Below are 22,645 nucleotides of genomic sequence, written 5' to 3'. Positions count from 1 at the left end.
TTCAGAATCTGTTTGTATTCAAATCCCCCCCCCCTTACTGGCCTAGCATTAAGCATCTTAACTATTCTACTATATCCATGCATATAATATGTCCTGCCCAACATAATCTATTGATTTTAATTAACTTAATAATGCTTGTCTCGTTAAACATTCTGTAAAATTCATTATTTTATCCTTTTCTCCCTGCATCATTCTCTTGTACTGCTCTAAAATTATGTCTGAGAACTCTTCTTTCAAAAAGACTTAGTTATCTTTCATCTGCCATTGATAATAGTCAGTTTTCAAAGGAATAGATTAATACTTGTCATACAAGTAGTTTGTACATAGTTATTTTTGTTTTTCTGATCTCTTCCCAAATTGCATCACCTCACACTTGGCCACATTAAACTGGTAGCCATTTGCCTTTGCCAATATTGCTAGCCTGCTTAAGTCTGCCTGCAGGATCTCTGCTCTTTCCAGTTTAGCACTGTCACCAAATAACTGAACATTTCCTGTTAAATAATTTCATAAATAATTGATATAGAAATTAAACAACAGAGGACCAAGTACTGATCCTTGTGGTACACCACCAGTCACTTGCCTTCTCTTGGACTCAGCTCTTCCATAAACCACTCTTTGATATCTGTCCATCAGCCACCCTCTAATCCTAATCACTAGATTTATATGCATTCTCATTTGCTCCAATTTATACAATAGAGTTCTATGTGGAATCTTGTCAAATGATTTTGCGAAGTCTGGCAATATCACTGAATAGCCATTTCCCTTATCCACTTGATTATAAAAAGAAAGTAAATTACTTACTTTTTATAATCTATTATTATTACTACATGACATCTCTAGGGAGTCCAAAGACTCACCGAGGGAGGGGGATACCTACTCTACAACTCTGTCTCCACCACTCAATTCACCAACTACAACATACTGCAACTACCTTCATCATCTATACCAATGCCATCTACTGCCAACCACCACCACTAGTATTTTCACAATCACAAACATCCATGCCCACAGCGAGATTCGAACCCACGGCCTTTTGGCTGGAGAGCAGATACGCTAACCACTTGGCCAACCAGGCCAGCATTATAATATTACTTTTTATAATCCATGCTGCCCCTTATAGAGTACCATGTCCCTATTCATCCAATCCTGAATTTTGTCTTTCACCAATTTCTCCAATACCTTAACCTGATATGCTGATTGGACCATACCACTCCTGATATGCTGATTGGACCATACCACTCCTGATATGCTGATTGGACTATAATTTGCTACTTCTATTTTAGAATCTCCTCTATGCAATGAGACTATTTTATTCTCTTTCCACTCCATTGGCACCTTTCCAATGCTGAAGCTTAAACAGCTTGGTCAGAGGAGCTGATAATTCCCTTGCACATTCTCATTAGACATGGCTCAATATGCCATATAATCACATGGCTGTGTTCGTATTGAGATTCTGAAATATTTTAAGCACCTCCATTTTTTCAGCCTGTATTCTCCTATCAGGAAGTGGCACATCTGACATCGCAATGTCCCATGTAAATGGTACACTTGTGCAAATGCACTTAGTAATTCAGCTATTTGGTTTGGTTCTCTTACGTCCCCAACATCAGCACTTTTTAAAGTCATCCTTCCATAGTTATTCCTCCTTTTGTTTGCTATAGCAAAAGAACTCCCTTGGATTTCGTTTGGCCGGATCAGCTAGCTTTCTCTCATAATTAGCTTTAGCTTCCTTACCATATCAGTCACCCTTCTTGCCTGTGCCTTATACTGCTCATGGGCATGCTAATCACCTTATCCTTTATGATGCCTCCATAATTTTTCTTTGCCTGCAACTCTTGCTTATTGAGGTTATTCATTTATCTAACTCCACCTGATTTATCCTTCTGACTCTAGGTGTACATTTAGATACTGCTTTCTTCAAACATGCCTTGAACCACCTCCCGTACACCAACAACCTCTCTCTCCCTTCCAAATGCTTATGTCACTGCTAAAAGCTGTCTCCTCAGTCACAGTCACCTGCTTAATAGAAAAATTATGCGTGTGGCAATCTCCCCTACATAATCACTTTCTCCAACCAGAGGCAGCATAGCCAGATTAGTTAGTGTTAAGTTCTCTGATGTAATACCCTGATCAGATCCAACACTTTTGAACCTCGTGTCCCCTCCATTATATGCTGCCTCAGATAATTATCTCTCAGCAGCTGTATAAATTCCATTTCCTTCCCTGCCTGTGACCATTCCTCCTTAAAATCTATATCCCCCAGAGTTGAAATCCTCCATAATAATTACTCAACATACTGATTTACAAGTGTTTATTTTATCTACATTCTCATGTATGCTCCCTGATTATAACAGCAGCCAATTACATATTTAGTCCTGTTGGCTCTATTTCATACCAGATAACCTCAAATGAATTACCCTCTTAATCCTCCCCCCCTATGTACTTCTCCTTTTGGGTTTAATGCCTCTGCTATCATTAATAAATCCCCCCCACCCCTGCTCTGCACTGTTCCTTTTGTCCTCCCCGAAGACACTGTATACCTTGCATTCTATTTCTCTAACTATATCATCCTTGGTCAACAAGTCCCACTTACCCATAACTTTTAGCCAAGTTGTTCTAACCAATGCCAAAAACTCCTCAACCTTATTTCAAATACTTCTGGCATCGGTATACATATATACATAAACTGCAATACCCCCATCATCCCACACCTCCCTAGTTTTCCTTCAGAAACTTGAATTTGTTCTCTTTACTCCTGTGTACCATTTCTTCATCCCATTGTATATTACCATTATTAAAATTGCAGTAACATGAACAATTTTCTTAATTGCTTGGCTAATTTCATTATATATTTTGTTGTCACTACCTTCTCTGTTAGCCGGTCTATAGCAACATCCAATTATATATTTCATTCTATCCACCTCTCTCTCTCACAACCTCCTGTCTAAAAAACCACTGCTATTTTTCTCCCTTATATCTCCACCTTGTACAGGCACAACTCCTTTGCTGTCACCAACAGCACTCAGCCTTCCGTTTTGTTTTTCCCATTTGCAAGAAAAAAATCGCCCTTCTCCACATCTCTATACCTTTCAGGATGTTTTCCTCATCTGTCTCACTTATTCCAATAAATTTTGGGTGAATGAACTCAATGCAACAGAAAGTTCTCTTTATTTCAAGTAGTTCTGCACTTCATAAACAAACATAATAGTTCACTTCTGTTTCTTTAAAGTACTATTATTATTATTACCCCAAGACCTCATGGCATCAAAGACTCATCTGGGAGGTCCTTTAATCACACACACACACATACACATCTCATCATACTGAGCCTGAAACACACTCAAACTCCTTGCAGACACCACACTCAAACTCCTTGCAGACACCACACTCTCAGGCAAGGCATTCCAATCATTCACAATTCTGTACGAAAAAAACCTGCCTCTCACTCCCCTACTCACACCCTCTTTATACAGTTTCCAGGGATGACCTCTGGTTCTCCTCTGATCTCCCACTATTCTCTGTAGAACTTCTCCACCATTGATCTTATAACAACCCCTTACCAACTTGTAGGTCTCTATCATATCTCCCCCTCTTCCTCTTCTCCACCAGATTCTGCAAATTACATCTTCTCAATCTTTCCTCATACTCAACATTCCAGAGGTCAGAAACTACCTCAGTCAGTTTCCTTTAGACGCTTTCCAGCATCTCTTCATCCTTCTGAAACCCCGGTGACCAAATCTGAGCACAATAGTCCATGTGTGGCCTAATCAAAGCCTTGTACAACGGAACAAGAATCTCCCTACTTCTACACGTCAGTGTCCTCCGCATCATTCCCAGAAGCCTTTGTGTTGTCTTCACAATTTTGGCAATGTGTCCCCTAAATTTTAGATCCTTATCCACTATCCACTATCACCCTCAGATCTCTTATTTCCTCTACCTCCAACAATATATCCTCACCAAGCATAAATTCTGCATCCCATGTTTGTTTTCCAAATTTTAAAACCTTACATTTTGCAACATTGAACTTACATCCCCATTTCCATGCATAATCACTCAATTTATTCAAGTCTTCTTGCAAGGCCCCAACATCTTCTACTCTTTATGGTTTGTCCCAACTTTGCATCATCTGCAAACAACTGAATATCTCCATCCAAATCTTCACCAATATCATTAATATACAAGTTAAATAGTAATGGTCCTAAAACAGACCCCTGAGGCACTCCACTAGTGACTTTCCTTTTCCTAGATATCGCACACCCATACACAACTTGTTGATACCTATCAGGTAGCCAGTCTCCAATCCAATGCACTAATCTAATATCCAACCCCATCTGCTCTAGTTTGACTGTCAACTTATCATGAGGTACTCTATCAAAAGCTTTTGCGAAATCCAAGTATATTACTGTGTATCCTTCTCCTCTGTCCAAGGAAGCAGTCCCTTTATTGTAATAACTAAGTAGATTACTAAAACATGACCTCCTTTTAGCAAATTCATGCTGTCCATCAAAGATAATACCATTGTTGTCAACCCAACTCTGAATCCTAGTTCTCACCAGCTTCTCCAACAACTTAACCACAACACCTGACACACAGATAGGCCTATAGTTTGATGCGTGAGTTAGATCACCTCCTTCATGAAGTTGCACAATCTTGCCCTCCTTCCACTCCTTAGGAACTTGACCAACTGCAAGACCCATATTAAAAAAAAAATATGTCGAGGCAAGTGTCAACTCCCTGGCACATATTCCTTCAGAATACACGGTGATATATTATCAAGTCCCACAGCCTTATTTACATCTAGTTTTACTCATCTCCCCAAACACCTCTTGCTCACTTACAGTCAGTCTCACCTCCCCATCATCAACTGCTCTTAATCTCTCCATGAAGTCACATTCACAAGAATGAAAGATCTTTATGAACTGCTCATTAAGTATCTCCACCACACATTCTGCAACAGCTGTCTTTATACCATTTCCTTTAATCATTGTCATCCTTCCATAATCATTCTTTCTTTTGCTGGCTACATATCGAAAGAACTCCCTAGGATTCTTTTTGGATTCGTTAGCTAATTGCTGTTCATACCTCTCTTTAGCTACTCTCACCAACCAAGTCACCCTCCTTGCCTGGTCTTTGTAGACCTCATGAAATTGGTTATTTCCACTTCTCTTATGCCGCCTCCACAATGCCCTTTTTCTCTGTATCGCATGTTTAATCTCTTTATTCATCCATCTCACATCTACCTTATTTAACCTTCTCAACCTTGGAATACATTCAGACATTGCATCTGCAAGATAGTTTTTGAAAATTCCCCAAGGTGCATTGATCTCTTTTCCAGCTAACTCTTGATTCCATGCTACACCCACAAGCTGTCTCCTGAGCTCTTCATAATCATCCCCCCCTTGTAGTTCCACATGTACCCTTTTATCACAGGGGTCCTCGCACTGCTGGCAACCACCCAGGTAATCACCTCATGGTCACTCTCACCAATTGGTGGATGATTTGATACATCACTTATAATTACATCTTGTGATGAGATGACCAAATCCAAGATCCTTAATCCTCGTGTGCCCTCTGTTACATACTGTCTGAGGTAGTTATCACTCAAAAACTCAAGAAACTCATTTTCTTTACTTCCAGTTGCTATCTCATCTTTCCAGTCTATATTGCCATAATTAAAATCACCCACAATGATCATTCTTTTCTTATTTGCTTGGCTTATTTGACTATACATTTCACTATCACCACCATCCACATTACCTGGTCTATAACAACATCTCACCAAGTATTTGATTCCATTCACCTTTATCTCACACCATACTGACTCAAAACCACTGGAACTATTTCCGTCTTGCATCTCTACTTTGTATGGACATAACTCTTTCTCTATCATCAGTAGCACCCCTCCCTTTTTACCCCTTCTATCTTCATGAAACACATCATACCCTTCCATCTCTATTCCTGGCAGAATGTCATCCTCTTCCAACCATGTCTCACTTATTCCGACAATCTTTGGGTGAACAGATGCAATTAGTGCAACCATTTCATCTGCCTTGTTTCTTATACTTCTAGCATTGGTATACAAACACAACAGCTCATTTCTGGATCTACTATTCACTGATACCACTCACTCGATGTGATCTCTCAATGCTAGACTGGGGCCATTTCCCTTTCTACTTCTTTATTATCAGCACAACTTCTACAATATGACTTCTCTATAGCCTTCAGCTACCAAAATCCCTCTTCCTGCATTTCTAGCGATCTCGGTTCTTTCTTCTCGCACATTCATTTCTGCATCCAGCATTCACATTTCTGACAGCATCTCCCTGTAATCCCCCCCCCTCCCAGTTTCCTTGTCTGTCATCTGTTCTTTCCTTTACTCTCATTTTCTTCATTTATGCTACTCTCCTCCATTCACAAACTGTCTTATTGTACTTTTCTGTTCTTCCACTATTACTTCTTCCTCTTTAGGCCTTCTAATAACTGGAAGGAAGAATTAATGAAGGCGACGAGTGTACAAGAAACTGGTTAGGCCAGGGAATTAGGTGTGATGGATCACCTAAGAGGACATTTAGCAAAAGTGTGTAAAATAGGAAGATCACGTGATGTTTTGCTATTTCACAAAAAAATACTTCTCATCCTTTTACCTACTATATGCATTGCCTATTGTCCTTGTTGTTTCCCCTTGTTCTGCCATATGAACATCTCTTCATCTACTCTCCACCAGACTGATGATTGCAGGTACTCAGTCATAACCAATACTCCCAATATTATTTTTGTTATCTGCTTCTATTCCATCTTCATCATTACTTCATTTCCTTCATTCCCTTCTGATGATCAAATCTGATCACAGTAATCCATATATGCCATAATCAGGGCATTGTATAATGGAACTACTACTGTCTTATCTCTTCTGGTCAACATCCTCCTTAGTATTGCAGGAGTTCTCTGATGAAATATGTTTCTAGAACTTCATATTTATCACTCTAAATCTATTGCTTCCTCCAGTATAGCTGCACCAAGAGAGTATTTTTATATTGCACTCAGACATGACACACAAGAGCCCTTGTGTGTTGTCTGTTGCTATTCTTTTGGAAGAATAGGATAGTTCCACATAACTGAGGTAAATGGACGGAAAGATGAATGGGAGTAGTAGGCTAGGAGCATCACCAGTTTAACTATAAAAGGTTAAGAAACTATTGCTCATATTACTATATGAACAATATTCTTAACTTGAAATGAGGCAATCATCAGCAGAAGTGGCATGGATCATGAAATGATTCATGGCATTTTTGCTGATGATTTCATTCATATCACACATGAGTTCATTCCTATTGCCTTCTGCTGGCAATTCTATTTTCTCTAACCTAACACTCCCTTTCCCAGAGAAACAACTAGTCCAGTTTTTTATTATTATTATTTATGTGATTTCTACTCATGAAAGATTGTTTTAACATTTTTTTACATAATCCAGAAATACTGCTCTGGAGACTAAACATCACGTCACTATAAGTTAACAGTAAGCAGACTGGTGGTTTAGTACTAGACAATGAAATTCACTTCCCACCTCTCCTGTTTGTTGGAGATAGATGCCATCCAATTGATCAACTAGACGCAGATATCTACTTCCTTCTACATTCAGAAATCTGAGCTCTTACTTTTCATTTATTTATGTATTCAAATTTTTTTTTAACCCTTCAGAGGTTGCGTGAAAATTTTTGGTATCAAGGGTCGTGTGCGGACTATCATTCCACACTCATTTTTAACAAAATTGAAGGTGTTTTGAATAATAATAAATAAGCATATTGTAGAAAAAAGATTATTTATTCAAATTACAACATATTTGTAAGAGAAAACAAAATAAAAATAATAATTAAATGTCTTAGAAATAGAACTGCATATGCTACATGTTACATGTGCAATAAATGTGTAGAACTGGATTAACATTCTTTTACTTAAGTTCTACACATTCATTGCACATGATTGTAGCATGTTCAAGACACATAAATTTGTAACATCTCTTACAATAATATTTAGATGCACTGGTTTTTTTTTCTATCACAATAATAGCATCTTCCTTTTTCTGGATGTGCAACTGCAGTTTTGCTCTCAATTCTGTTCTCGAGTCATCCACAAATTTCTGTGAGTCTTAGTTTTATATTTCTTGGCAAACTTTGAATTGATACCCTTTCTTGCCAATGTGCTTGTAATAGAGAGAATCCAAGATCTTGCAGAAATTTACGTCGCAATATTTTTTTGTCAATGTTAATTGCATGGTAAATAACTTTAGAATTAATTCCAGCAATGTTGATGCAAGAGTAAAATCTACCATAGGCCATCTTGTTGATCTAGCACAATTGTATGTTGAACACAATTGATCCACAACATCTACTCCTCCTTTTGTATGGTTATAGGTAGTCAGAATTTCAGGTTTGTATAAAGCTCCACTCTCTGTATCAATGCCATCATCATCATGCAAACTTGATGCTAACAAAACAAATTTCTTTTTTTGGGGACAGTATGATACAAGTATGCATTTATCTTTGAAAGCAAACATGCTCGATTTTATAGGACGATTTGCTTGCAATAATTCAGGAGGTAGTTCTTTTTATTTTTTTCGAACTGTTCCTATTACAGTAAGTCTATATTTCTTTAGCAAGTTTTCAATCAAAGGAAAGAAGTGGACCAATTATCTAAAGTAATATTTCTCCCAGAATTTTTCATTGGTTCTACTAGTCTCTCAACAATGTCACCTGGCGAATTGCTCATGAAGTACAGCCTTTCCAGTTGTCGTCCAACATATACCTCAAGATTAGCCGTATAGTACATTCTAGCATCACATAACGCAAAAATTTTAATATCGTATTCATTCGGTTTACTTGGTATGTATTGGCGAAATGAACATTTTCCTCAAAAACCTTCCAACTTTTCATCGATTGTAGCGACTGCACCTAGATTGTATCCATTTTTGCACTTTGTAACAAATAGATCAAAAACTTTACGAATAGCTGCCAATTTGTCTGGCTTTTTTCTTTCTTCACGTGTACTGTTATCATGAAATCTCAAACACACCTCAAAAGGAATTTGAATTGCCTCACTGACATTGTTAGTCGAAATATTTCAATGCCTTTACCATTACTTCCAAAAAGATCTTCTAAATTCAAACGGTTTGCTTTATATGTACCAGCAATATATAGAAGTCCACCTAAAGCCCGTATTTCATTCAGAGTTGTAAACTTGGTGTTTCGTTCTCGAGTGTAATTACTAGCTAAACTTTCAACATACTTGTTCGTGTTTTCCAAATGAATTGATAAAGTAGAATCGCCTATAAAATAATTCCAAATATCAAGAGGTGACGGCAAATTTTGAGTGTCATTTTTAGGGCTAGATGATTCTTTGATTATATTGTATCTCTCAGTCCTAATACATTTGTTAGTTCGTGGTACTGCTCTCCATAAAGTTCCTTCTTTTCCCTGATAGAATCTATCCTCCAAACTCTCTGGGTTATCTTCAGCTACTTCTAATGACACCTCATTGGCTTCTTGCTCGGTTTCTCTGCCACTCATTTCTTCCACATTGTCTTCCTCCTCTGAACTAACATCATTGTCTGAAACATCTTCATCCTCGTCATTAGCGAAGCATTCATTCATCAGCTTTTGTAATCGTTTTTGCTCCTTCTCATAATCCTTCTGTAATCATTCTTGCTTCTTCCCATTTTATTTTTCCTAAAGAGAATATAATTTACCATACTGCCATAATTTACCATATATAAACATATATAAAATAGATATATATGTATCTAAAAAATATATTTCCTGTGTAAATATATAAGCCTGTATATAAAAATATAAATAATTTATAAGTACTTACCAATTTTAAAAATTTTGATGACTGCTTATTCTTATAACACTAAGGGTCACGTGGGATCTGTGACTGCGCAGTGTCTCAGTGGGAACAGTTGTTATCGCATCAATGTAATATTCTACACTAACATATGTCCTGCTTATATACGAAGCTACATAAATGCACAACCAGATTTAACCAGCTGCTTTAGAAATATACGCAAAAAAAAAAAGCAAACGTGTGGACTCCCAGTCCGTGTGTGACCTCTGGAGGGTTAATAGTGAACAAATATGTACTGTTTTGGTTATACATACAGTATTCTGTTTTTAGTATTTATTTTACTCTTTACGTGTGTTGTCTTTTTTCTAATTTCAGAACTACTTTGGAGATGCTTGGAATGTCTTTGATTTTATAATTGTACTGGGAAGCTTTGTTGACATAGTATATACAGATGTTAATGTAAGTACTATTTTTTTGGTTTATGATATATTGTCTCATGCATAATTTTTTTTTATTAACATTATCCTTTCCATCATTCTTATCATCACTGGACTACTGATAAGAAGTTTTGAAATATTAGTTCAAAATAGCACTTATTAAACCTGAAATTTTTGGTGTGAACTAACAAGTTTACACCCGAAAACATTTCTTATTAATTAAATTGCTACTGTTTTTTATTAATTGGTAATTTCTCACTAATTAACTTAAAGCATATAACCCACACTTCTGCTAACAATAATATGGTAACATGCTTCAACACTCTTCCGTTTGCAGCACCCACTAACCAGTTGGTGCCACAAATATTTAGTAAGTACAAAAATAGACACTTAATTCTCCCCCCCCCTTCCCCACACACTCCTTACATTTTTTAATATTATTATTATTATCCTAGACCTCATGGAGTCAAAGACCCATCTAGGAAATCATGTAATCATACACAAGCTCATCATACCGTGTTTAAAGCATACTCAAATTCTCTACAGACACCACACTCTCCGGCAAAGCCTTCCAATCATTCACAACTCTGCATGAAAATACCTGCTTCTCACTCCCTCTACTCACATCCTCTTTATACAGTTTCCAGGGATGACCTCTGGTTCTCCCCCCCCTAATTTCCCACTATTTTCTGTAGAACCTCTCCAGCATTGATCCTATAACATCTCCTTACTAACTTGTAGGTCTCTATCATTTCTCCCCTCTTCCTCCTGTCCACCAGATTCTGCAAGTTGCATCTTCTCAATCTTTCCTCTACTCGACATTCCAGAGATTAGAAACTACCTTAGTTAGTTTCCTTTGGACCCTTTCTAACATCTCTTCTTCCTTCTAAAAACCAGGTGACCAAATCTGGACACAATTGTTCATGTGTGGCCTAATCAAAGCCTTATACAATGGAACAAGAATCTCCCTACTTCTAAAAGTCAGTGTCCTCCGCATCATTCCCAGAAGCCTTTGTGTTGTCTTTACAGTTTTGGCTGTGTGTCCCCTAAATTTCAGATCCTTATCCACTATCACCCCCAGATCTCTTATTTCCTCCACCTTCGACAACATATCCTCACCAAGCATAAATTCTGCATCTCATTTTTGTTTTCCAAATTTTAAAATCTTACATGGGGTGCCTCCATAACCTTGTGGCATGAACCGATTGAGATGCTCCACCAGTCTGCCTGCGATTAGTCCGTGGGCAGTTGTTGGGAGGGGTGTCACCTGATGTCAGGTGCTGGTAGGTTCGAAGAGATGCAGAACTGTGCTCTACCCCTCTCCACCGTCCAGCGCTATTCGGCTTTGGGAACCCGAGCAGCAACCAGCGATGCAGAACGATCGGGTGGAGAAGCAGAACTGTTCCCAAACAGGCGTCGCCACGAGGTGCACATCTCAAGTCTGGCTGAGTTTTATGAGTATCTCTGAACAACTCTATCTGTGGATCACTCTGCTCACAGGTCGATGAAGAACGCAGCCAACTGCTAGACTTGGCATGAATTGCAGGACACATTGAGCACTGATTTTTCAAATACACATTGAGGCCTCAGGTTCCTCCTGGGGCCTCGCCTGTCTCATGGTCAGATAACAATTTACGAAGGCTTGTCTGCAAACTAGTCGAGGCGGAACCAATCGCAATCCTTGGAGCATTCTCTCTACTTCCGAGAATGCTCTCATTCGCAGGCATTCTACTTGGCCGTCTCTGAGTGTAGATGAAACGTTCAGGCGGCATATATGCAGTGTGGCAGAGACAGAGAGAGAGAGCGTGACCCTGAAAGCCACTGTGTAGCGTGAAAACGCAATGAAAATGTTCTCCTGCATCGCGACGACAGTGCCAGATTCATGCCATCTGCCACCAGTTCGCATTGAAATTTTTTATTTTCGTGTGACCCCATTTCTGTTTACACAGGATGCTCGTGAATTCGTCAATTTCAGATCAGATGTGATGACCAGCTGAATTTAAGCATATAAATAAGCAGAGGAAAAGAAACCAACAGGGATTCCCCTCGTAATGGTGAGCGAACGGGGATGAGAAACGAAAATGGCCAGCCTGGCTGCCCGAGTGGTTAGTGTATCTGCTAACCAGCCAAAAGGCTGTGGGTTTGAATCCTGGCATGGATTTTTTGTAATTTTCTGTAGAAATACTGGTGGTTGTGGTCGGCAATAGATGGCGTTAGTGTAGTTGCGGTCATTTGGTGGATTGTGCGTGGTGGAGACAGATTTGTAGAGCAGATGTCCTCTTTCGATGAGTCTTTGGACTCCCTGGAGGTGACAAATAATAATCATAATTTTTGCGGCATTGAACTCACCCCTCCCACCTTCCAGTGCCAAATCACTCAATTTATTCAAGTCTTCTTGTAAGGCCACAACATCTTCTCTACTCTTAGCAGTTCGTCCCAACTTTGCATCAACTGCAAACAACTGAATATCTCCATCTAAATCTTCACTAATATCATTAATATACAAGTTAAACAGTAATGGCCCTAAAACAGACCCCTGAGGCACACTAACTTTCCTTTTTCCTGGATATCTCTTCCCCATACACAACTTGTTGATACTTATCAGATAGCCAGTCTCCAATCCAATACACCAATCTAATATCCAACCCAATCCGCTCTAGTTTGACTATCAACTTATCGTACGGTAATCTATCAAAAGCCTTTGCCAAATCTAAGTATATTACTGTATCCTTCTCCTCTGTCCATGGAAGCAGTCACCTTATTGTAATAACTAAGTAGATCACTAAAATATGACCTCTTTTTAGCAAATCCATGCTGTCCATCAAAGATAATACCATTGTTGCCAACCCAATTCTGGATCCTAGTTCTCACAAGCTTCTCCAACAACTACAACACCTGACACACAGATAGGCCTGTAGTTTGATGCTTGAATTCTATCACCTCCTTTATGAAGTGGCACAATCTTGCCCTCCTTCCACTCTCTAGGAATTTGAACCAGTGCAAGACTCGTATAAAAAAAGTTGTCAAGGCTGGTGTCAACTCCCTGGCACATTCCTTTAGAATATGTGGTGATATATTATCAAGTCCCACAACCTTATTTACATCTAGTTTGATTAACTCCCCATACGCCTCTTGCTTACTTATAGCCAGTCTCTCCTCCCAATCATCAACTCCTCTCAATCTCTCCATGAAGTCACATTCACAAGATTAAAAGGCCTTTATGAACTGCTCATTAAGTATCTCCACCACATTTTCCCCAACAGCTGTCTTTATACCATTTTCTCCAATCAATGTCATCCTTCCATAATCATTCTTTCTTTTTCTGGCTACATATCAAAAGAACTCCTTAGGATTCTTTTTGGCTTCATTAACTAACTTCATTAGCTGTTCATACCTCTCTTTAGCTACCCTCACCGACCAAGTCACCCACCTTGCCTGGTCTTTGTAGCCCTCATGTAATTGGTTATTTCCACTTCTGTTATGCTGCCTCCATAATACCCTTTTTCTCTGTTTCACATACTTAATCTCTTTATTCATCCATTTCACACCTACCTTATTTAACCTTCTTACCCTTGGAATACATTTAGACATTGCATCTCTAACCACTAAGTAACCACTTGTCCAGCCTGGTTGACCGAGTGGTTAGTGTATCCGCTCTCCAGCCAAAGGCTGCGTGTTCGAATCCTGCCGTGGGCATGGATGTTTGTGCTTGTCTGTGGAAATACTAGTGGTGGTGGTGGTTGGCAGTAGATGGCCTTGACATATTACGGTGCAAATTTGGTGGATTGAGTGGTTGAGACAGAGTTTGTAAAGCTGGTGTCCACCCTTGATGAGTCTTTGGAGGTATCAAATAATAATAATAATAATAAATAATAATATACTAGATAGTTTTTGAAAATCCCCCAAGCTGCTTTGATCTTGCAAGCTGTCTCCTGAGCTCTTCATAATCACCTTTCCCCCTTGTAGTTCCACATATACCCTTTTCTTACAGAAGTCCTCACATTACCTGGGTGGTTGCCAGCAGTGTGTAAAATCGCCTCATAGTCACTCTCTCACCAATTGGTCTGTGATTTGACACTTCATTTATAATTACATCCTGTGATGAGATGACCAAATTCAAGACCCTCAATCCTTGTGTGTCCTCTGTTACATACTGTCTGAGGTAGTTATCCCTCAAAATCTCAAGAAACTCATTTTATTTACTTCCATTTGCTATCTCATCATTCTAGTCTATATTCTTCTTCTTCTTCTTCAACCTTTTGGTTCTGTCCAGTGTTGGACGAAGGTCTCCCCCATGATTTTCCAGATCACTCGATTTTCTGCCTCTCCCATCCATCTCACTGCTGCAATTTGTTCCAGTTCATCCCTCCACCTTCTTTTCGGTCTTCCTCTTTGTCTTGCTCCATCCATTGGTCTCCACTCTTGTTTTTCTAGACAATCTCCCATCACTGCATCTGGCAATATGGCCAGCCCATCTCCACTTAGCCTGTTTAATGTATTTTACAATATCCATGACACCTGTTTGAGATCTTATCCAGGTATTTGTCTTCCTATCTCTTAATGTTATTTTTAGCATATTTCTCTCCATTTGATGTTGTGTTGTTCTCAGCCTTTTGTTTAGGGTTTCTGTAAAGTCCATGTTTCTCCTCTATATGTTAGGACAGGAAGTATGCACTGGTAATAAGCTTTCCTTTTTAGGCTCATAGGGATGTTACTTCTGAATATGTCTCTCATTTTCCCATAAGCCATCCATCCAAGGTGAATTCTTCGTTCAATCTCTTTTCTTTGGCACTCCTCACACGATAACACTTGGCCCAAATATACATATGAATTAATTGTTCTATTTCATGGTTTTCAACTTTCACAGTTCTATGGTTAATATATTTATTCATCATTATTTTTGTTTTTTTCTCTGTTTATTTTTAATCCAATTACTCTGGAGGCTTCATTTAGCTGATTTAATCTTTCTTTTAGATCTTCAAGATTATCTGCTATTAGGACAATATCATCTGCAAATTTCTGATGATGCAGCATTTCTCCAATTATGTTTATTCCTTTTGTTTCCCGATCAAGACTTCTAAAGACTTCCTCCAGTGCAGCTGTAAATAATTTGGGAGATATGGTGTCGCCTTGTCGGATGCCTTTTTGTATTGGGAACTTTTCACTGTTTTTATATAATTTAATTACAGAAGTTGCATTATTGTGAATATGTTTCAATATATGGTTTCTCAATTCCCTAGATTTCAAGTGCTTTTATGTGTTTTTATGTAATCAAATGTGTTTTAATAGTCTATATAGGCCAGACATAAGGGTTTATTGTATTCAATCGATTTTTCAATGAGCTGTCTTAATGTGTGAATATGGTCCAAAGTATTGTAATTCTTTCTAAATCCAGCTTGTTCACAGGATTGCATTCCCACTAGTTTAGATTTTATTCTATTATTTATAATTTTTGTGAAAACTTTATATATGGTGGGGAGTATGCTTATAGGTCTGTAGTTTTTAATTTCTTCCTTATTGCCCTTTTTAAAAAGTAATATTAGAAGTGAATTGTTCCAATTTTTTGGAAATTTTTCTCTGTTTTAGGCATTTATTAAAGAGTTTAGTTAGCTGCTTGATGGCAGGGCTTCCTCCTAGTTTTAAGAAGTCTACCATAATTCCATCTTCTCCTGGGGGCTTTCCATTCTTCATTTCCTGCAGTGCCATTTCTTCACCTTGTAAGATCTCAGGGGCATCAGGTTCTTCCTCACTCGAGTTATCCATAGATGATTCTTGGATGTCCCGGTCTTTGTCTTCATAGAGTTCAGTATAAAGTTCCTGAATTCTTTTGATTATTGCATCTCTATTTTTTATAAGTTCACCATTTTTTCCTCTTACAGCAGATTTCCTTTTTTCCAACTGATAATGTTTGTCTTAGGACCTTCATATTACTATTGTTTTCTATTGTTTCTTTAATTTTCCTAGTATTATATGATCTAAGTTCATGTTTCATCCTTTTACGTATAGTTTTACAAATTTCCGCATATTCTATTTTATTGGTGTCATTCAAATCTCTTTTCTTCATCAGATCTTAAGAAGTTTTCCCACTCTTTGGTGCCTTTTTACACCTCCTATTTCTAGTGCACAATTCAAGATAGATTTTGTTAATATTTCATTAGTATCATCGATGGTAGTAGCTGTGTTTAACTTTTTTAGTTCATTTTTTAACGATTCTCTATAACATCTTTTATTGTGGTAGAGGTTTTGTAGATTCACTAAATTGCTTTTTTCTTATGAGCTTATTCTGTTCCCATTTTTTGTTGATCCATACTTTTGCCCTTACTAGTCTGTGGTCACCTCCTCTATTAAATCTATTAAGCACTTTGGTATTATTTATTATATATCTTCTGTTGGAGAGGATGAAGTCTATTTTTTATTATTATTATTATTATTATTATTATTATTATTATTAGACACCTCCAGGGAGTCCGAAGACTCATCGAGGGAGGGCACCTACTCTACAACTCTGTCTCCACCACTGACTGCAACTACACAAAGTATTTCTAGTATTTCCAAAGACAATCACAAACATCCATGCCCACGGCAGGATTCAAATCCACAGCCTTTTACAATTTCAATTTTATAATTACAATTTTTACAATTTTTGCTTTTACAATTATAATTCCCAAACTTACAATTTCATTGTAAGTTTGTCCTTTTGGGCTTCTCCAAGTCCATCTTCGTTGATTTTCTTCTTGAAAAATCTGTTCATAATAAAGAGGTTATTTTCTTCTGCAAATTCAATAAGTCTTTCTCTTCTTTCATTCCTCTGTCCAAATCCAAATTTACCGATGGAGTTCAGATGGTCATCTCTGCTTCCAATCTTGGCATTAAAGTCATCCATTATAATTATGTAGAATTCTTAGAATTATTTAATGTGGATTCTAATGTTTCATAGAAATCTTCTATCTCTTCATCTGGGTGGTCCGTAGTTGGGGCATATACTTGTATAATTTTCAGTTGGTAGCTTTTATTTATGAAGAGACTTAGTTCAGCTATTCTTGATGTTATTTTATTAACAAACAGGACATTGTCCTTGATTGTTTTATTTATTAGGAATCCTACACCACCAGTTGAGTTTCTGTCACATTCACAGTGATAGAGTAGATGTCCATCTTTTAAATGCATGGGAGTTTCTTCTTTCATTCTTATCTCTGAAAGGCCCACAACGTCCCATTTTATATGTTCCAATTCCTTCATCAGTTCTTCCAATCTAACATCATCCTGTAGAGATCTGCAATTATATGATCCTACTAATATCCTTCTATCATTGTGCAATGTAAGTGGACTCATTGTAGCAGGTGGAGACTGTAGCATATTTTTCGACCTAGACCCTCTGCCTAAGTCCAGGACGCGTCCCTTTTTATGCTGGGCGACGGACAAGCCAGTATGTAATTTTCCTATTTTATTCATCATTTGCATTGTCCTCATGGGGAGGTATTTGGCCTTATAGCACCATGTTGGCCAGATGGGTTGGTGCCTCACAATAGTGCATAAGATGAAATGACACAGCAAAATAGGAAAGATTCATCCCTAGCCCTCGAATACTCTAATAGCATTGGGGGTAAGGAGCAAGAAGAGAAGAAAGAAGCAAGGAAGGAAGAGGAGGGACCAGTCTACAGATAATATAACAGATGTATAATACATGAAGTAAGGCATGGTCCAGCATCAGGTACCTTGGGTTTGCTATGCCCATACTCATTAAAGTGAGCCCTTGAGTGAATTGCCAGTCTATATTGCCATAATTAAAATCGCCCGTAGTGATCACTCTCTTCTTATTTGCCTTGTCTAATTTGATTGTGCATTTCATAGTCACTACCATCCACATTACATGGTCTATAACAACATCCAACCAAGTATTTCATTCCATTCCATTCACCTCTATCTCACACACCATACTTCCTCAAAACCACTGGCACTGTTTCCCTTTCTCTCTGAGTATGATTCCATTCCAGCCTACTGAAAATTTATTTGTAGTGAAAACATACTAGCTGTTGCCTCTCATTGCCTTGAGTTTTATTATTTTTTTATTTGCATGTCATTTGCAGTCCTCATCTACATGAAAAAAAAAGCAAATTGTGTTTACATAAATGTCTTCTGTTACGTTGTGCTAATTATATAGGTGCGTTACTGATTCTAAAGATCTTTCAACAGCTCAAAAGGAAATTTAGGGTCAGTAGCTACTGATATTATTATCCTAAGACCTCATGTAGTCAGACTCATCTAGGAGGTCCCTTTTTGTCATATGCACAGCTCACTCATCATATTGTGCATTGAACACATTCAAATTCTCAGCAGACACCATGCTCTCAGGCAATGCATTCTAAACAGTCACAACTTTCCATGCAAAAAAGCCTGTTTCTCACTCCCCTGCTCATACACTCCTTATGCAGCTTCCACACATAACCTCTTTGAAGAACTTCATTGCAGTATGGTTCACCAGTCATAGTCCCTTTTTTCCAGCACTTGTACCTTGTGAGTCGATTAAGCTTAATGCCTTCCCATATCATTACTCCAGCACCACCATATTTATCCCTTTCAAGAACATTCTTGCGATGGTAAGCAGTACCACTTTTATGCTAGATCAAGTGTTGTCTAGAATTGAAGGAAAGACTAAAACGACTTATCTCTAAAGAGTATACATTAGCCCGTTGGTGTCTTGTCCAATTTTTGTGGATACGATACCGTTGAAAACATGCTCTACTATGTGCTGTGGATAAAGGGATGCAGACTACAGGCTTTCTGGCATATGAGTCTACAGGTCACCTCTGAAAGCTGATTGACTTACATTATGTTTAAAACTTTCTAACTTATGTTTGTTTGCAATATAATGTTCATTTTATCTTGTTCAAAAATAAATGATTATCACCTTCTATTTCATTTCCCTGATAAATCACCTTGATTACCACTGGTAATTCACATCTGAATTATCAGAACAGAAGAAATGATAATTATATATATCCATCATTTTATTATATATATAGCATGTAATTAGTGACCATAATTATATACAGTGTGGTACTGAATAACTGGAGTACTGATTTGAGGGGGGGGGGGGTATATGTTATGGAGTAAACAGGTGTTTGAAGTTCACTACTGTTATTTTTTGTGCCATACCATATAATAATAATACAGCAATCCCTTGATTAGTGCGCCTAATGCATTCTTTAAAACAGGTGCATTGATCGAAAACGCACCAATTGAATATATATATTACATAATAACCTATGGGAAACACAGTATAATTCATTCCTCAAATTTCTTTTTTGAACCTTAATTTTTTTATAAAAGAATTAAGGTATGTCTCAGAGCATAGTTAAAGGGAAACTATGAAGCTGAAAGACAATAAAACATATTCAGAATATAAATTTTATTATTCTACTTCTTAACAAAGAATTAAGCTAATGTAGTTTGGTGGGCTTGTTTCTTTTTTTCATACAACCGATAGTATGGCCCTATTGCCTCTTCTACTCTTCTGCAAATTTTACTGCTTCTCTCTTCATCATTGAATCTTTTGCACATATCCACTTTTTTGCTCACTGATTCTTTTACTTATGATTAAAGCTTGGGAAAATACTTTAAAATAAAAAAGTAAGGAAAACACACTCATATAACATTGCAAAGGAGGCACAAGACACGACTATCAAAGCGCTATGTAATTATAGTACGCCCACACTTTTGTACAGCTTCACTTGTCTTGGTGCCAAGAATAGTCGATTCATGCTGAAGGGGAGAAAGAAATGAAGGACGTACGAATCGGTTGCCAACACACGAAATCACGTGCATTATAGATAAAATTTCCCAGCAACTGCTATACAAACAAAATAGTTACCACTTTAAAAACTACAATGATCATAAAAGAGAAGTTAATTTTCCGACATGTAATAAAAAACAACTCATCCCAGAAGATGGATTGATTACCCTATTATCAGAATGGATTCTCCTTTTTGTGACATGCGCAGAAGTGTCGAAAGGTCTTGAATCTGCAGCATACTATAGCAGACGACATAAATATTGGCGGTAAATTTTATAACAGTATACATAGTGTACACGGAAGTAGTGTAGTAGGCCTTTAAAAATAACTTTGTAAAATGTTTTAAATAGGTAACTAAATTATTTCATTCTAGTGAGTGATTTTTTTAAAATAGTTAGCCATAAAAATGTATAGATGGAAAATTTTTAAAATCTGTAAGATTTATTTTTAAGATGTATATAGGCGCACTAATCGTGGGATTACTGTAGTTAGCATTGCAGTGATGATTATAAACTTGTCAATAACATCCTTTATAATTATATTATTATTATTATTATTATTACCCCCATAGTTTGTAAAGCAAGCATGTCAAACTCAAAGGCTAACATGGGCCAAATAAACAAGGTTTAAGTTTATGTAGGTCACAAAAAACAAAAACTTCAATTTTCATAGAAACGCAGGTTTATTTTGAAAAGTACAGTATAAAAAAAGAACAAGAACAACAATAAAATTTATGTCATCTCCCTGATACTTGACATCTCTTCTCTGCTGCTATCTTTCCTACTTCGGGGGAAATCTTGTTTGCAGTGATTACTTTCAAAACTGATCCAAGGTGAATGTCAGTAATTCTGGATCTGACAGGAGTCTTATTTCCCTTCATAATTGTAATTAACTGCTCACACTGATAAGTACTTCCAAACATGGATATAATTTCATATGCGAATTTTCAAGTATTTTTAAGCCTGGCAGGTAAATATTTGTAAAATCTGGGCATGCCAACTTCACTGAATTTTGCCTTCAAATCTGAATCGCACTGGATCTCAATTACCTCCATTTGCATTTGATTAGGTACTGATTCAATATTTATTGAAAAAATCGAAGAAAACAAAGAAAACTTTTCTTCCAAAAATTGTAAATCTGCAAACCTTGTTTCAAATTCAGTTCTAAGGTACTTAGTCTTTACAATTTTTTTCTGCGTATTTTTGATACGATGCAGTTTCACTTTAACTTGATTTGTTCATGTCGGAAAGTGCGTTAATTCATTTTTCAACTGCTTTTTCCAAAGGACTAGTTTACATTTGAATGCCTTAACTTGGTCACTCATGTTCGTTATGATCTGATCTTTTCCTTGCAGTTTTAAATTTAAATCATATAAGTGTTTTGTTATAGCAACCATGAAGGATAAATCTTGCAACCACACTGTGTCAAAAAACAGGCTTGTGTCTTGATTTTTAGTTATTAAGAACTGACATATTTCTTCTTTCAAGTCCCAGAATTGTTTAAGAATCTTGGAGCAGGATATCCACTGTACCTCGGTATAGTAGGACAAACCAGAATATTCGCTGTCTAATTCACTTAAGAAAGCAGAGAACTATCGCCGATTTAAGCCTCAAGATTTTATGAAATTAATGATTTTTTTGATAGATGTCAGCACATTTTCCATGTTTATTACTTTTGCGCATAATACTTCTTGATGTATAATACAATGCATATGATGAATCTTGGATCCGTCATAAATTTCACTGTGTGTTTTTTTGCAGTAATCCCACGAAACCATTATTTTTTCAGGTCATAGAAGGAGCTCCATCAGTAGCTACAGAAGTTACTTTTGACAGAGGTAGATTGTATTTTTGCAGAAGTTCAAAAACACAATTAAATATATCCTGTCCTGTACTAGTGTTATGCATTGGTACTAGTTCCAATAATTCCTCAAAAATGTTGAAATCCGTGTCGCAAGCACAAAGAAACACAGCTAATTGAGCTATGCCCCCAATGTCTGTACTCTCGTCACAGGCAATGGAAAAAGCTTCGAAACTAGACGATTTTACTTTGATCTGAACACTTAAATTGTCGATCAAATCAGTAATTCTTTTTGCAACTGTATTTTGAGACAAAGAGATTGTTTGAAAAGCCCTCATATCTTCAGGACAAATAATTTCTGCAGCTTTAATTAGACATTCCTTAATGAAATTACTTTCAGTAAAAGGTTTTGAGTGTTTAACTATCAACTCCGACAAGACGTAGCTTGCATGCACCGCCGCTTCACTTTCTGGTGATACTTCAGTAAACATGAACTGTTGTTTTTTCATTCCCGACTTGAGCTCTTTCAACTTTTCTTGTCTCATCAATCCCTCGTAATTATTATAATATTGATTTATGTTGTTCATAGTGATGATTAATGTTGTATAACTTTGGTACACTGATAACATTATTACATATTAAGCAGATTATTTTATTTTTTACTTCACAGCAAAAATACTCCAATTCCCTCTACAGCTAAAAGGCTGCAGGTTTGACTCCCACCATGGGTATGGATGTTTGTGATTTTCTGTGAAAATACTAGTAGTGGTGGTGG

The 22,645-nt window shown here is 37.2% G+C and overlaps 1 protein-coding gene and 1 pseudogene across 1 annotated transcript in view; both read left to right on the top strand.

The window, feature by feature from the left end:
* The window catches only part of LOC150110163 (muscle calcium channel subunit alpha-1-like), a 1,246,847-nt gene that overhangs the window by 777,774 nt on the left and 446,428 nt on the right, over positions 1-22,645 (top strand). Inside the window, exon 31 of the mRNA XM_090391329.1 lies at positions 10,216-10,299. Within this exon, the coding sequence (XP_090247455.1) occupies positions 10,216-10,299 (84 nt within the window). The remainder of the gene's footprint in view (positions 1-10,215; positions 10,300-22,645) is intronic.
* On the top strand, positions 11,748-11,900 carry LOC150110165 (5.8S ribosomal RNA; annotated as a pseudogene).

Source organism: Typopeltis vanoorti, chromosome 1 (assembly GCF_054136105.1).
Source record: "Typopeltis vanoorti isolate ZY-2024b chromosome 1, IOZ_Tvanoo_1.0, whole genome shotgun sequence".
Lineage (NCBI taxonomy): Eukaryota > Metazoa > Arthropoda > Arachnida > Uropygi > Thelyphonidae > Typopeltis > Typopeltis vanoorti.
The sequence above is the reverse complement of the archived record's forward strand: the minus strand, read 5'-3'. Positions and strand labels throughout refer to the sequence as shown.